Below are 17,522 nucleotides of genomic sequence, written 5' to 3' on the forward strand. Positions count from 1 at the left end.
GTCTCGTTATTATGAATAGATGATTAAATATGGAATAAATAGAAAACCTATAATTCGAGGGTATATGAACTATTGGTTTAATGGATTAAAATATTTACACATAATTACATAGACAGATCATTTGCTCCAGAGGATTTAATAAGAGGGTATTTATTGAAATCATATCAATGCACTTTAGTAAAATGAATTATCCCCCAAAGTGAAATGATTCAGGAAAATAGTGACGAATATATTCTGACCTGAGAATAATTCAGCCTTTGTACAGCAATCTATATCTGTTGTTCTATCAACGTAGGACTATCTTGTTCCACTAAATATTTGTTGTTATCAAGAATAGCCTGAGTCTGTTCCATATTATCAAGTATACTTTGAACATCCCAATGTTTTTTGAGGAGTGCAAGTTCAGTTGTAAACAAACCGTACCTGAAACATTGTATTTGTGTACAAGTAGCGACACTGTGTAGTTGAATTCCTAGTTGGTGAACCAAAGTCTTAAGATACATCTCATACTCGTTGATGCATGCTATTTCTGAAAAAGTAATACACCAAATATAAGTTTATGACAGAGAAAACTGAGTTGGTATAATACATACATATTTCATTATCGTTACCAGTAATCTTACCTAGAGTAAATTCTGGCATGTTAAAGGCAACACATTTTATGGCATAAATCATAGGAATTTTGTTATTTGCTGGTCTAATCGGGCCTTGAATTGCCAAATCATAAGCAGCCTGAGACTGCATATCTACGCCACATAGTCTGTAAAAATTTTAAGATTATGTTGACGTTCCGGCTAGTTGGTAAATTCGAGTAAACTCCATTTGAGTTTAAAGGTTGATAAGCTAACAAGTGGACTCAAAAAGTTGAACAAGAAGTGAAGAAATAATACATTTAGTATAGACAGAGAAACGGACACTACATAATAGACGTTTGCAATAAATAGTACATGAAACTCGAATTCAATACCTGGAAAAGAAGGATTGAACTCTGTTTTACAATATTAATACTGCAAAGTTCCTTATATTGCGTAAGTTCAATTAACAGCTCCAAATTCACAGAACTTCTTCAAAATCTTATCAAACATGAAGCTAGATTCTAACAATTGCAAGTTCTTGAGACCATTTCTGTAACATGGGTACCTAGCCTCGACTTCATAGTCAAAATCATAGGTTTTGAAACATTTTGTGTCCGCTGATCTCTTGTCTGCTGGATTCATAATTGTAAAACTAGTTTTTTATTTAAGATATACATATAAATAAAGTGCAGTATGAAAGAATCAATACTTTTATCAAAAACATGAAATAAGCGAATTTCATAAAACAAGAAAAAATGCAAATTATTAAATTTTCAAAATGACGATTACTCAAACATCTTCCGTTGATGTGATGCCTGCATCGACGCACAGATTGCGTCCACAGTGGCTCGTTTGATAGACTTATAGGTAGCCTTCTCCACAATTTTTCCAGATGTGAAATAATTGTCAGTTGCTTGTCCGAATACCCCTTTAACTTTGTAGAACCTTGTTGGGTTTGATTCCCTCATGCGCATAACTGTTCTAGCACCTTCATTGATTCCAATAATCACAACACCAGATGTATCGTAACCAAGGTAATTGACCCACGATAGCTTAAAATCTTTTTGCTGATAATGAGGACCGGTTAACAATAAATGATCAGCCAAATTTGGAACGACCTGAACAGTCATTGGTTTATCAGTTTCTCCTTCGATCCTGACATACTCCCGCTGTGGTCGGCCTTCTAACGCGTTCAAATCTAATTGGAAATACACGGTACATTAGCACTGATATTAAAAGAACATACGCTCGACAGGGATTACGAAGTGAGTTGATTGCATCAGCGATTAAGTTGTTCGACTTAATACTAGTGCTGGAAAATTTTTTGCAATTCTAACCTCTGCACAAGTGCGTCAGTATCGTGTTTCTGGTTCTGTGCAAACTGTAACCAGCGGGTTTATAAATTGCAGCTATGCCATTTAAAAACTGCCAAACCACCCTGGCGTCAGACGTGACTCCCATTTTTGCATTAGAAACAGTTGTCACTATTTGTTTCTAGTACGGAAGCTCATTTCGAACTTTAAAGTTCAAACCACGATGTAGGTTCAAACAAATTAGATTTTAGGTTATGTCGTTCATTTCGAAACAGGATTTGTATTTATATTGGCAACATTGATGAATAGTTTTAAGCTGAATTTTCATGAGCGTCAAATTGACGCGACAGCGCCAAGACGTCATCGGGAGTGGCTTTAATGGAGGCGCACTTTAAGACCCCATTTAAAGCGTATGAGCAGACCAGGCATAAGTGTGGCGACAATTTGACGACCATGAAAATCCACCTTTAGGGTAGGTTTACATGTGCGCGGCGGTGTGCAGCGCAATTAGCGACAACCAATCAAAACGCATCAAATCTAGTTGCCACTATATTTTTACTATTGCGTACCATGCGTGTGGCTCACGTACAGTACTCTACACTAAAGGTGCTATTTCATGAGCAGTAAAAAGCAGCAGTGGTTTAGTAACTTACTAGTTTTCACTAGCATCAGTCTGGTAATTTTACGCAGCAGCAGCGCTGCTCATGAAATAGGTCGTGGCTTTTTGTGATCTTGTGGCTTTTCACTTGAAAAACTGAACTGCGAGCAGCAGAAACTTGCGCCGAAAGTGATAGGGGAAAATTGCTGCTGCTGCTGCTTTTTACTGCTCATGAAATAGCACCCTAATGTGTACAGTGCTGGTGTGTATCGGCCGACGGTAGAGCCATCATACGGATTTACGAGTCGCGGAAAGCTTCGGTTCAAACGGCCGATAACCCGTACGCTTCTATGGAACTCGATCTTCATTGCTAATAGTTAAGTAGCAGCTGGTTGACAGTTGACAATCAACTGTGAGGTGCGATGAGTTAGTGACACGGTTTTATTTGTATTTTTACCGTAGTGTAGTTTATAGTTCTTCCAATTATAATCCGGTCTGTCAGTGAACAGTGTACCAAATTTGTTTTTTTCTCTGCTCTGCATTCGCATGATATTTCGCTGTTTTTAGCGAACGTAATCGGTTTTTAGCGTCGGCAACAGGTGTCTAAATCAAAAAGCTCCGAGTAGTTTCGCGCGTACAAATAATAAGACTGTTTACCGACAAAAATTGTCAGCTGAGTCCACTAATCATGTGTCCGCTGTACTTCCTTGCCTTTTGAATACATTTTAATTTTTAAATCTTCACTCATTATTTTCTAATCCAAGTCGGCAATTGGCTTACTTGATCCATCTGTCCAAAAGATGGATTATGATTATTTGATTAAATTCTTGGCCCTTGGTGATTCTGGTGTTGGAAAAACAAGCTTCCTTTATCAGTACACAGACGGTGTATTTAATTCAAGATTTATATCGACCGTCGGGATTGATTTTAGAGAAAAAAAACTGGTAAGAATTTAATTACAATTGTTTTTACCGAATTAATCTATTCATCAGAAGTGGATTTCATATTTTCCATGATGTTTCAACCGTCTGACATTTCGATGACACGATATCGATGAATATACTAATCTTGAGAGCTGGTATCTTAATCAGCCACAAAAAGATTGCCATTAATTTATTCCTTGCAATTGTTATTGCAGGTGTATCAAACAATGAACGGCAGAAGCCAGAGAATACATTTACAACTCTGGGACACAGCTGGGCAAGAAAGGTAATTATAGCCTTCGTGCTATTTGCAAGCTTCCAAACATAATGATGAACATTCATTAGTAATCTAAGTACTGATCCGAATCCAATATCGTAGTAACAACATTATTGTCTTTACTTTAAAAAGAAACAAAGAATTTGTTTCTCTATATCGTATCATCCAAAAGTTGTAACTTTGTTGAAATAGTTGCTTGTTCATAGCAATATTTAAGTTACTTGCGTCGTTAGTCAGTGCATTTAATTCTGTACTTTTACTCACTCATTAATTATGCTGCTTTTTTCAAATTACTTTCCCAGGTTCAGAAGTCTGACTACAGCTTTCTACCGAGATTCAATGGGATTCTTGTTGTTGTTTGACTTGACAAACGAACAGTCCTTTCTGGAGGTCAGAAACTGGCTGGATCAGCTGAGGGTATATTAAATAAATATATGATTTTAATAAGGGTGTATTTACTTGAAATCATTCTAATTCAGTCCATATCTCACAACTTGAAGTCTAAAAATATTAACATAGTGAAACATGAAAAATAAATCACTATTCTGAAGCTTCAGAGAGTGACTCCGAAGAAATTGAATTTGCAAAATATTATTATGTTTTACTTTACTGGGGCTCACTGAGTTTTGGACAACCCTAAATTTTGGAAGCGACGATTTTTTCTACAAATTAACTACACTAACTTCAACCTTGACCTTTTGTCATGGCACATTTTATCTCCTAAAACCTAGTAATAATACATGAAATATTGTTTGCATCATTCCTAAGAAACGAGAGACTTCCACAAAATAACGTTTCTGATAAAAATCAATAAAATCTAGTCACATAATTCAATATTTCTCTACAGAATTCGCAAAATTCTCTGCAAAATTCTCTATAGAATTTTCATAAATAGACAATTGGTAAAAATTTTTACACAAAAATTGTTGGCAGAGTTAAAATTTATCTTTAAACTGAAAATTTATTCAGTCTTATTCGTGACCTACTTTCAATTCGCTACCTTGTTAAACAATCTTAATTACTTGGCCTGATATGCTCAGCTACGCAGGAAGTTAGAAGCAGATATCTTTTGAAATACTCGTGTGTTTACATCTAACACATATTGCTTACACACATGAACTATAATTGATAATACTTATACCGGTAGTAAGATATTCATCTACAATTTTCTGATATAGCTGAAGTTGGCAGCCAGGGTTAGCAGCGAAACTTGTTAAACTTTTTGGAAATAGAAAAATGCAGTTCAGTTTTATCTTCACAATTCTATAAAAGTATTGGGGGTTCGAGGTATTTCAGAAAATATTGACTTTCGGACTTCACTACTTTATTCAAATGAACATTAGAACGTTGGGCTGCTAATTCTAGCTGCTAAATTCAGCCTCGCAATTTTCCGCGAACGATGAGGAAACACTGCTATTTTAAATTTCATTTTAGACATTCATTATTCAAAGACTGATTATCAATTATCAACTTTATTATCAATCTAATGTAAGTTTCCTTTGCTATTTTTATTACTTGCTTAGCGGTTTTTATATCTATTTTCATCAATAACAGCGACCTCAGTACCTACATATATTGCTATTGAAAATTTTCATACTTTAAAATTTAAACTTTTTTCTACAATTGCTGAAAAAATTCCCTACAATTCGAAGTATGAATTTTCTGATAGTCGAAGGTGCACGTAATTCATACAGTTACACATTGTCAGCACAATACAAATTTTATGGAAGGTGGTTGATGAATTATAAATACAATTGTAAGTAATCTATGATAGTACTTACATTTATAATTTGTGTTCAGTACCTATCACGTTTTTGTTTTCATATCAAAAAACCTTTTATTCGGTTGTGCCTTGATTTGTTTATTTATTTCACAGACGCATGCGTACTGCGAAGACCCTGACATAATTCTTTGTGGAAACAAGTCTGACCTTGAAGACCGTCGTGTAATCAGTGAATACAAAGCGCGGGAACTTGCAGAGAAGTATGGGTAAGTTTTTAGAAACTTCATTATATTCATTCAAGAAGAGACAAAATAAAGACCAGCTAATCTGCCAGCATAAAATTCACAGTTCCTTTTATCATTTATATTTACATTTGACATTCTGAAAAGCCGATTTCTCAATCCATGTCTTATGCTATGTTGTCAATATCAAAAGTCTTTCCGGTCAAGAACAAAAAAATATTGTCTATTTGCGATATATGAATGAAAATTTTATCGTCATCTCGGAGGTATGCACAGATTTATTTAGTAACAGTCTGTAATAATGATCCATAGCCTAGGCTACTTAGAGACCAGTGCAGCTACAGGACAGAATGTTGCTCGAGCAATAGAAGTGCTGCTTGACCGTGTTATGCGAAGAATGGAAGCTACGGTGGACAAGTCTGTGTTGCCGCATCAACGAGGTCTTCGCTGTCACGACACAGATATTCCACCATCAACTTCGTCTTGTTACTGTTGATAACGGCTGCTTGTAATTCTCGCAAGAGTATTTTTCTTCCAGTATTCATCCGCGTGTTTCAGCCATATTTTTATGTATTTCACGAATTATACGTCAATATTATTTACTAGCATTAAGAGGAATCTCGTTTATTCTTGTCACCGTTTTTCAGGTTTTTTTCAATTTCAAGATATTGCTTGTAAGAAAACATGTTTCGAACCAAGAGGGTCTAGAATCTCATAAAAAATGAGTCGTTTCCTTTAGATATATGGGCCAAATATTATAGTAAAAAATGTATGTTGGTATTGAAAAAATTTTAATGTACCCATACAATGCTGAAGTAATTTTGAACGCCGATTGATTATCGTCAGTTTATAAAATTTTCTGATCTTATACTATACGTCCAACATACGTGTAAGAATTTTTAAGAATATTTACAATTTAAAAAACAATGATGCAGGGTCTAAACATGTCATGGATTATTGTACTGTGAATAATTACGTCACAGTATTACTGTGACAAAGGATTTAAAATTTCGTACCAATGTCTTACATCTGATCGCCGAATTTAATATGTAGTCAATTAGAATATCACTAAGCTAACGGCTGATCTTTTAACGTTTCTAGTCTTCTGATAGCAGAAAATATACCAAAAACTAAAATTCTGACAAAAGCAAACAATTTTACTTGTAATTTATTGCACTAGACTTTCAAAGATAATACGAACTCACACAATATTATCGATACCATAATATTGTATCAGATCGTATTGATTCCAGATGTTCGTTATATTATAGCGACTTTATTAAAAAACAACTTTCATATGCATATACATATAGGTGATATCGTGTTGAACCTAACTAGTCAATGTACCCAAATTCAATTACTGAAACATGCTGTAATGGATCCTTTTCCGATATTTATCAGTTACACGGTGTGCTTCCAATCGCTTCACCATATACAACACTTCTTAATACTTGACTAACTTTTGTTACTTTACTATATATTTTCGTATCATCATTACATTTATACACTTCACAGAGTACACAATGAAACTGTCAGTGTGTTCAAAAATATTTTATACAATCATTTTTGACCTTTTATCCCAAGAATTTGATGTATCTAGTCCAATTGTGAGATTGAAAATTTCGAAAATTTAATCTCGAGCCATTGTTGTTACATTGTTAAAACAAAAGGTATCAGTAAACTCAAGATTTCTTCCTTGAAATTTCACCTTAGTGTTGATTTGTTTCAGAAAGATGTACAAAATAAAATGTCAATACGATGTAAAAATTCTATGCTCGCTCACGTTTTCTTCTGAACATATAAACATTTTCTTTAGTCGTTTCTTTCATTTCATTTATGTTCCATGAAAATGAGGTAACGATGAGACACTTAAAAACACGTGTCAAGAAAATTTTCTGAAAAATATCTACTCGAATAAACAAATAAACAAATATAAATTAATAACACACGCACCGGAAATACAACCGGAAAAAGTTCATTTCTGCCTCAAATTTATATCTTATTCTCCAAAAATGAGTAATCTTCAAAAAAAAAGTACAATAATTCATAAATTTGAATAAAAATTCATATTTACAAAGTCACAAAAAAATATTATAAAAAATCAGAGGCTGAAAAGTGCTTATTAATGTTTGTATATTCTGACTTCTTTGTTGACACGTCATTCGCTATTATATTGTCGATGTAAACCAACTTACTGTTAATTAATTAATCAAACCGTAACGCCTGAGTTACAATGAAACGTAAATTATGTATAGATACGTTGAGTATACGATTAGTGTCCATATTCAAGTCAATATAAATGATGAAAAATTTATATTTATATGATCGTTGGGATTTTTAAACATTACCGGAAATGATGAATTACAATTCGGAAAGTTTTTCGCCAATGTTTTTCACAATTGTAACTATAGCAAAGTTAGTCATATTTTACATATTGTTATGTAGGTGTAATGAGAAAGTAAATATCTGTATCGGACTTTGTACCGTAGCTTTGCCGAAGGAAAAAAAATTCAATAATTATGTATCCGCGGGTATGTTGGTACAAAAATAATGCATAAGTTGGATTGTAAAAATGTGATGTATTTTTTGATCGTCAATAATTATAAACACTGTATCATTGTGTATGCGCGTTTATAATATCATATAAATATATTAATATTTGTACGTAATCGTGTAAAATTTAAAATTGTCACGAATTGCTTCCAATGAATACATGCATATAAAATATTATACACATGTATGCATGTATAATATATTATGAGATATAAAATAAAGTACCTATAAACTGTATCATTCGGCGTTCCGTTTGTTGTCTGTGGATAATTTTCGTTCATATATTTTGCAATTCCATCATGATTTATTAAAATCTATTCAAATGAATGCCTATCCCTGCAGGAATGATTTATTACCGTAATTAAATTATTCGATATTCAATAAAATCTACACGCTGGTGATTTATTAGACAAAGTAAAAATTTTCTCATGATATTTGAATAACTCTTCCATGCGCTTTGACAGATGAAAATAAAATTTTAATCCCGATTTTAACTTTTTTTTTTACATCAATCAACGCGAAATTACTGCAGATGTCCCAATGCGGATTTTCACACGTCGATATATCACAGAGTCTCCATAATTCAAATCAATCTGAGCAATTCGCTTAAAAATCATGGATAGAATTGTGGGGACTATTTTTTAAACAACAATCAAAATCGTAAATCGAGAATCAGTTACGAAAACGGATAGGCATAGTAATTAGAAGTAATCACTTGAATTAGAAAAAGAGGCTCGAGCCGAAAAAACGCGGCGGTTTCTCCTCCCTCTGAAAATCATGAAATCTCAATTTTACTTCCGGAATTATGACATTCAGTGGAATAGCGGAATTGATACATCTCATAATGTTTACATAGAAAGAAACGGAAAATATTTCCAAGTTAAATAAGGTCCTTCGTCGTATGAAACTTTTCACAGCCGTTTTCTACAGTTTCTACTTGCTTCCTAGAAACGATTTCGTGACTTTTACCGTAGGTATAACTTATGTGTAATATAACTTGAGCTCTTTACTGCAAAGAGAGGCGAAGAAGATGAGCAGAAGGGGGGGAGGGCGGAGAGGAGGTAGAAAGATATTGGAATTAAAGTTTTATTTACATTATCAGTACACAGTTTCCGCTCAGGGAGACGATCGAGAAGAGGAATATCCTATGACCTGAAACCTTTCTTCCTGCGCAGAAACGTTATAGGTACGTTGTATGTATGTTTATATCGCGAAGTCGGCTTTCGAATATTCGTTTCATCAATTGCTGTGCCTTCCGTACTCTGGAACTATATGAGATACTTTCAACAAGCTTTAAACTGCGAACAGCTTCGCAGGAGGAAACTGTGATTCCGTCGAGATGAACTTTTTCCAATGGTTAAACTTACCACGTGGGAGACATTTTCTGAAAACTTGAATCTAAAATTTGTCATCTTTTTTTTTAAGCTCCCAACGGAATTTCAAGACTTTTTCAGACTCTTATTGTTGGTGAAATTTTAGAAAATTTGAACGCAAGGTGTCAGAAGTATGTAGCAAAACGATTAATTGTATTAGTGTTAAAAAATTTTCATCTTCTTTTAAGCTTTCAACGGAATTTTGAAACTCGTTCAGATTCTTGTTGACAGTGAAATTTTGGAAAATTTCGACACAAGGTTTCAGAAGTATGTGGCAAAACGATTAATCGTATTAGTGTCAAAAATTCGTCATCTTCTTTTAAGCTTTTAACGGAATTTTGAAATTTGTTCAGAGTCTTATTGTAAGTGAATTTTTGGATAATTTCAACCCAACGTTTCAGAAGTATGTAGCGAAACGATTAATTGTATCAGTGCATGAAAATATCCATCTGGATCTATTTCGAAATACTTTGAAAACATTTGTGAACTCTTACATTTTCTCGTAAAAATTTCAGATGCATTGGAGTTTGTGCGAAATAGGCGTTCTTATAAACGTTAACGTAACGATGTATTTCTAGAAAAATTCGTAAACGACCGAACTTTGAAGTTTGCTCAAAATTTGGTAAACCGTTTTCGCCAACTCAACAACTACAATTTCATTAAAAAATGTCTTATAGTGAGATTTTATTTCCATGTTGCATTACGTCAACGTTACTAACTTCGCATTCATATTTATTACAAATTTTAACGGATTCTTGAAAAAAAAAAAAAAAGTTTGGTACAAAGTTTCAACCGCTCATTGAATTAAAATGATAACGGCGTTGTTGTACAATTCTTCCCAATCATGTGAAAATTATCTGAGAATTTCCTAAACTGATCAAAGTTTTTCAGAAACTCAGAAAAAAGATATAATAATGCTTTGTCACAAGCGTTTTTCAGAGAACGTCTCTATTGGAGTTCTGAGAAACATCCTGTATAAGTTGCTAATAATATTAGCCTACCAGGTTATCACAAAATATATCCACGATTTTCTCCCATTTCAATTATACAACATATCATATGATACACTAATGAGGCAAAGTTTAACAAACGTACGCATGCAACGAAGCTCCAAACTGCGGCAAGGCTGCGGACTGTGTGTACTCTTATATCTATGCGTAATTATGGGATGACGGTAAACAATTTGTCATATACGTTCTGGTTCATCACGATATGAGACCAGTACTTTGAAATTAATTTAATAAACTCAAACATTATTGTACTCGTATACTATACACATGTAGGGAGAAACTCTTAACTAATTTATGCACCGCATATGCGGTTTACTGCTATGCTAACAAAACTGTTTGCATGTGAGGTATATTAACAAACAAGGTGGGCGGCTTCGAAGGTAGGAAAGTAAAGGATAATGGAATTACAAAAAAAAAGTTGAACGGAAAAAAGGTTCGGTATAGTTGAGTAGGGCCTTTCAGAAAGCTGGTTGGCTAAGAATCGATATTTCTTATTATTTTATTCCAAGATACTCGAACACGGTGAGTATTTATCCAATTATTCGATTCGTAAGCTGCGAAGATCTGTGTACATATAAAAAGAGATCGAAAATTCTGGAATTATTTAAAAAAGCTTAGGCATCGAAGCTTTATTTGAAATTGGTTAAAAATATGGTATAGACTTGTTCGATTTCACTCTACAAGAACAGAATATTTATTCACAATACCATTTTCTAGAAATTCCCCGAAATACTTTTCTTTACCATGTTGGCAAAGTTGAATTTCCAATTTAGAAACATCGTATCGATACTGATTATGTTTATTAAATCGCCACAGTGAATTGACAATTGTAAGGAAAAAAATTCATCACATCGTCTGTTACTTTGTCGAAAATAACTTGCTGAAATCGAACTAATCTACTAGGTTTTTATAACGTGTAGGACTATTTCGAAATAGGAATAATAAAAAATATCGATATTTAGCCCAAAATGTTCCTTAACAAAATTGGTAACTGCAAGTTCCTGTATTAACTACTTCAAAACTGATGTATTCCCTAATAGCAATTTAGAATGATCAACCAGTCACACTGAGAGAAATTTTTAGCTCCGATTAACGCTCACTTCTTGACTATATTCATTTTTTACCACGATCGAAAAACGTAGTTCGAGGTAGAAAATGAAAATTAGTTTTCTAGCTGTTACCAGAAAGTCTAGTATCCGTTACTATTCTTTCTCACTACGATACTCGTACCTCGTTTTTCGTAATCCCAACGATATTCAAACAGTTTTTACTAACGATACCTGTTTAACTGAATTTTTCTAGTTACGATAACAATTGAAATTTTTCTCAGTGCAAAGTATCTCTGGAGATAAAAAATTGGAGGTCTACGAGTCTCCCGTAACGTCAGCTTGACTATCTGAGATGAGGTTTTTACGTGACGTTGCTTCGCAAGACTCGTCGCAAGTTCTGCGTTGATGAGAAAAATTCTTTCAGACGACCGTTAGAGGATGTTCGAGGATAGATCCTTTTGTCGCACGGATGTAAGATAGGCAATATAGACTCTCTACATCCGTGTTTCGTATCGTCAAAGCAGATGCGTTATACACGGGTATAGAAGAGACTCGCCTGTCGTACGGAGTTAATCTCGAATAGCTGCATTAGCCACTCTTATTCAGGATTTCTCGCTTCGAGGATCCTAATCTTAAGAGACTCCAAAAGAATTCAATGCAAAGATTAGGCGCTGCTAATCCAAGTCCGCTAATCCCTTGAATCGCGAAAGTAGCCAGTCTTTACATTTTCACGAATTTACGAGCTACAGCGATTTCTCCGCCTTACTAATTCCGTCTAGGTGTTAATCACGTGCGGCGATATATTTTCTTACGTAGAGAAAAATTAACGAGAATCTTTTACACATTTTTTTCTCACCACTTTACTTGTATTTTTGCATTTTTATTTCTGACCTTTACTCTTCTTCTGATCTTTGAACGAGATTAATATTTCGAGTGGTCCTCCTTCTGTCCTGCTTCTTTCCCATATTCGAGCTATCTTCACATTCGAAAATTTCTCGAGTTGCTGGCGTTGATTTTGACCATTCGGAACCTTGACCGAGAATTTGAGCATTTTGAAATTTGAATCATAAAACTTTTTCTCGAACTGTTGACACATCGATTCATGAGTATTTGTTCATTTTCGATTCTATCACAATTTAAGGACCCGAAATCCTGCGTGTTACGATTCCTTATCTTTAAGATCCAGGCTTGAAGGACCAAAATGTTACACTTTGTATTAAGTATTTCAAAGTCGAATTATATTCTCATGACAGTTGCCCGACAACTGTTTTAGAAAATGTTTGTAAAATGTGTTTTAACCGATATCTGAGGCTGAACCCGACATTAGGGTGGAAGGCAATGACGGATAAATCACCTATCAGGCCATTCATCACTTCGTAAATAAGATTTCGATCTCAAGAGTAAACTCCATTTTTTCACCAAAATACTTATGACCAGGAATCCTAATCCGAAAATCGACGGCTTGGATTGTGAAATGGGAGTCTAGCCCTAATCTCATCCCTGAGAAAATGCCCACAATATACACTGCGAGTCAATTGGCAAAAAGTTTTATCTTGCTATTGGGCTTGTCACTTTGCGATGTGTCATCTGGTGGAAAACTAATCGAACTAATGAAAACAGGCTGACGCTTGACCGTTAACCGTGTTTTTTCGCGTCATGATGCTAGAACGGGTATGTTATTGCTTAGGTTTCATTGATTTATGTGACATGAGTAATTCGAAACCGCAAATATTACGATTTGCCTCCATTAAAATTAAAAACTTAGGTTATCTAGTGACAAAATGGCGTCGACGACCAGCCTCTGACGTCACTAGGACATTTTCCAATACCTACATTTCTGCGAGTAACCACAGTTGAGTCACTACCGCGTTTTGGCGCTTGACTCACTTTTCGCACAAGTTTCGATCCGCGTGCAGGACTCTCAGCTGCGTAATATAATATATCCTAGGGGTAATCTTTGATCGCAAACTCGTACGAGATAACGATTATGAACCCTTCCCGTGTTCAACGAGCCCGATTTCGAACAGACGTACCCTGCTAATTGAGCGGTTAATGAACCGCGACTCCACGGCAGCTGCGACTTGAATTTCTTGGGATCGGCTTAATTAATTCTGATATTGCAATAATTTATAATTGACAATGTAATCTCATTTCTTTCAACCCGAAGAATAATTATCTTTCATTATCTGTTATAAAAATATAGCAGAATATTCGGTAACAGATGGCTTCAGGTTCGATACAGCTGGAATTTATTTCATATCGAAGTGAACGGTTATTCTAATTTTATTATTATTGTTTTCACAATTTTTTTTTTGTCAGATTCGTTTGAGGTCTGACGGTTTAATTATTTCGTTTGGATATAGTATTTGTATAGAAGGGTACGTATGAAACGGCGTCCTATCGATATTCCTCTACACGTTTTCGGTTCAGTGTAAACAATAATTTTAAAAGTTGCTGGCTGCGCTCGACGCTATCTGATATTTATTTCGTTCTATCCGTACCGGCGATCAATAGGGGCATATAGCTGCAGTGTAGGTAATGTTATATTCCTATCGTGCACGTCTATATCCATCTATGGAGAGCAGGGTAGATATGCGAGTTTTGTTGAAGCCAGTGAAAAGGTGAAAAGTTTCCAAGCACTTTGCTGTGAGGAACTTCAAACGAATCGCTAACGGGTTCGTATACGTATAACGATATATCTCGTATACTGATGGCTCTTTTATTTTTTGGATGTCAGTTGGAAAAACGAGGAATCAATTCAGCTGGACAGAATTATTTTCAAAAATGAAATTCAATCTTCTCAGAAATTACAGATTAAAGTTAAACTTTTGTATGAAGACAAATAATACGTGAAGCTTAAGTACACATGTAATGCATGGATAGTAGGGTGAGCCAAAAAAACTAACCTATCGAATCTATGATGTTAGAAGGACCTATTTACTGAGAAAAAAATTCTCCCGTTTGGAAAAATTTTCAGCTCAATTTTAAAAGGTGTCGCTGGCCATTTGAAATTTCCCATTTAAACAACACGTAAACGATTCTTTTTTCATTAAAAAAGCTGTAACTTTTGAAACGTTTGAGATAAAAAAATTTTGAATGCGTATTCTTGTAGGGCGTTAAATCTTCTAAAAGAAGGGCCCTGAGTTGATTTTCTAGACTCAAAAATTCGCATATTTTTCCAAACGAGAGAATTTTTTTCTAAGTAAATAGGTTTTTTTAAGACCATAGATTCGATAGGTTAGATTTTTTGGCTCACCCTAAATTGTATAGACAGGTTTTGAAAAATAGTATGTCACTTCATTCGAATTCTACATAACGCCATGATTGTCCTGCATAATTTATGACATGATTCGTAATTTTCGTTCATAATCATTTCAGTATAATATACTATATGTACGATTGGGATAAATAATTTCAGTATGGATCCGTAGAAAAAATCATCTGTAAACGACCGTCAATAAATTGCAGATATGTTATTTGATATTTGATAGCAAAAAATTGTCTTCGATTAACCGTGTAAGGAATTGTTCAGAAATATTCGAAAAGAAAAAGATTATCAAAATAGTTCTTTAGCTACAAAATCATCTGCGAATACGAAAACCTTTCATATATGTATAATATATCCGATCGGAATCGATCCGCAGATAATAATCTACCATATTCCATATCTGCAATTAGTCGTTTTCCATATGTATATAACGTGCCTCGTCAAAGACCGCTGCGTTAATCGAAGCGCGGTCTGATTTTCGAGTTGGCTTATACGCGAATAGCGGGGAAATCCGGAAATGTATTCAGCACAGATGCGATGATGATGGCCTGATGCGGAACAGGCGCACCTGGGTATATCCGGTATTATGCATGTACAACGATTTGGGCTGAAACGGCGTGGAGTTGAGTTGGTTTGGATCAAGTTGGCGCAAAGTCAAAGTTGTACCTTCGGCTGGCTGGCCTAAACTTCAGTCCCGAGCAGACTTGCGTTTGGGTTTTGTGTTGGTGCTCAAACGTGCAGACTATGTACAGTTACATAAATAACCTTTACGCACACCATCGTCGACAAGGTACATCCATGGACGCTTTTAGAGTACGTGTTGAACATCGTGCTGCGGTGTATATATACATATAATATAGGCATATGTATGTGCGAGGAAATTAGCGCAGAGTTCCCGGCTCGGCAAAGTGCCCCATTCTCTGGTGCCCGTAAGCTGCTTCGGCTGTACCAATGCCTACACCAAATAACGTTTTGCAGACCTGTACACTTCCGTTTCTAATATGAATTCTCCACTCGCCTCGAGGTTTCGACAACTAGACCGAGATACGTACCGAGTGAAATTAATTGACTATATTCGTAGCTTACTACGTTGTTGTTCGATCAACTGTACAGACAATAATTGACCGATAAATCAATTACAGAAATCACGGTCTTACATACGGGTCTGGAAACTCTGGTGGTGGGGGTACATCCTCTTGAATCACCGACCGTTTCGCCTAGTGACCACGAGTGTCGCTCCTATCGAGGGATTCAGGCTGTGCAAGAGAGATGGAAACGGGTTGTTGACCGTCCGTGGTTTTGAAATCTGTTTCCGTCTCTCTCGCACAGCCTGAATCCCTCGATAGCAGCGACACTCGTGGTCACTAGGCGAAACGGCCGGTGCTTCAATAAGAGGACACCACCACCACTGAAATTTTGAGCGAGTTCCCAGAGCTGTATGTAAGACCGTGATAGAAATCATGGAGACTAGAGTACAGGAGTCCGATATTCGTACATTTGATCCAGTATGAAAAATCCGTACAGTAAGGCTTGCGCTGGCTGACACTGAAAGGCGCTGATATCTATTGAGAATAAGTTTTCAACTGTTTCGAAATCATTTCAAATAAAGCATCGGTATCCAAGATTTTGATTATACTTCCATTGCTTTCTGTATTTATATTTTTAACGAGATCCTAGTACCTTACGAATACAATAATATAATAGGCATTCAATGTACCAAGATTTCGTGATTGAAGTTAATAGGCGCTGTCTATTTTTGGTAGACCAATCTCTTGAAAGCAATGTGTCGAGCACGTTAGATGCATTATTTTGAGTATCAGTTATCAGGAGCCACATTTGAATTAGATGAAGTCAAAAAATTAACATGCTTCTATCTTGTAGGCATATCTTATACCTATAGGTATATTTTTCAGACATCAATGCCTGTCGTTTCAAGCCATCTGTTAATGTCCCCGGCAGCCTTATAAATTCTTTGAAGTCACCCGAATTTCACCGTCGCTTGGATGAAATCTCATTGAATCGCATAAAATCTTATCAGAAAAATTCGTCCTCAATATTGTCCGAAATGTCTGTGTTGCAAAGTCTCGAACTCTAGATAGCTTGATGCAAATTTTAAACGAATGCGTACGGGCTCAAATTAAATCTAAGAAAACACCGGTTTCATACCTGAACGTGTAAAAATTTACACAAAAAACAGCGACTCGAAATTTCTGAGAGTGTGCACAAAAATTGACAAAACGAATTATACACTCGATATTTTGATCTGCTTGTAATTTGCATATATTATAGTATGTGGCAAAACGTAACAATCATCTAATTTTTAGGCTTTCAGACCTTACTGGTTACGAGGAGAACGTTAAACTATTTAATCACGTTTTCGAATTGAAACTTTGTTTGATGTTTTGTTTCTTCAAGAGTTTGATATTTATTAATATAAAATCCAATCTAAGGAAGACCCTCTGAAATTACCGGAAAATAGGTTTTCTTCGACATTTACAGTTCTGAATAAATGCAACGTACTAAACTAGCCGGACGTATTAAAAAGCTTAGCTTTCTTTTTGCAATAGGTATTACCGGATGATCGGATTTCTAGTTCTTAACAGCTCAGTTTCATTCGA

The 17,522-nt window shown here is 35.2% G+C and overlaps 2 protein-coding genes across 2 annotated transcripts; one reads left to right on the forward strand and one right to left on the reverse strand.

Annotated features, from left to right (window-relative positions):
* Positions 1 to 93: 93 nt before the first annotated feature.
* On the reverse strand, positions 94 to 2,149 carry LOC124179552 (mitochondrial mRNA pseudouridine synthase Trub2). The gene is made up of 4 exons (XM_046564078.1): positions 1,913 to 2,149; positions 1,365 to 1,773; positions 624 to 760; positions 94 to 529 (listed from the first exon to the last, which is right to left on the reverse strand). The coding sequence occupies exons 1-4, from the start codon at positions 2,034 to 2,036 to the stop codon at positions 270 to 272; spliced, it is 930 nt and encodes a 309-aa protein (XP_046420034.1). The 5' UTR covers positions 2,037 to 2,149; the 3' UTR covers positions 94 to 269.
* A 719-nt stretch (positions 2,150 to 2,868) lies between these two features.
* On the forward strand, positions 2,869 to 6,661 carry LOC124179553 (ras-related protein Rab-27A). The gene is made up of 5 exons (XM_046564079.1): positions 2,869 to 3,430; positions 3,625 to 3,695; positions 3,989 to 4,103; positions 5,563 to 5,675; positions 5,964 to 6,661. The coding sequence occupies exons 1-5, from the start codon at positions 3,287 to 3,289 to the stop codon at positions 6,145 to 6,147; spliced, it is 627 nt and encodes a 208-aa protein (XP_046420035.1). The 5' UTR covers positions 2,869 to 3,286; the 3' UTR covers positions 6,148 to 6,661.
* The last annotated feature ends 10,861 nt before the right edge of the window (positions 6,662 to 17,522 follow it).

The sequence above is a fragment of the Neodiprion fabricii genome, chromosome 4, assembly GCF_021155785.1.
Source record: "Neodiprion fabricii isolate iyNeoFabr1 chromosome 4, iyNeoFabr1.1, whole genome shotgun sequence".
Classification (NCBI taxonomy): Eukaryota; Metazoa; Arthropoda; class Insecta; order Hymenoptera; family Diprionidae; genus Neodiprion; species Neodiprion fabricii.

Coding starts and splice junctions, on each gene's coding strand:
- LOC124179552 (XM_046564078.1), bottom strand. CDS start 2,036: ATGGGAGTCACGTCTGACGCCAGGGTGGTTTGGCAGTTTTTAAATGGC. Junction 1,774..1,912: donor ACTGACGCACTTGTGCAGAG/GTTAGAATTGCA, acceptor ATTTCCAATTAG/ATTTGAACGCGTTAGAAGGC. Junction 761..1,364: donor CATCAACGGAAGATGTTTGA/GTAATCGTCATT, acceptor AAATTTTTACAG/ACTATGTGGCGTAGATATGC.
- LOC124179553 (XM_046564079.1), top strand. CDS start 3,287: ATGGATTATGATTATTTGATTAAATTCTTGGCCCTTGGTGATTCTGGT. Junction 3,431..3,624: donor ATTTTAGAGAAAAAAAACTG/GTAAGAATTTAA, acceptor TTGTTATTGCAG/GTGTATCAAACAATGAACGG. Junction 5,676..5,963: donor GAACTTGCAGAGAAGTATGG/GTAAGTTTTTAG, acceptor AATGATCCATAG/CCTAGGCTACTTAGAGACCA.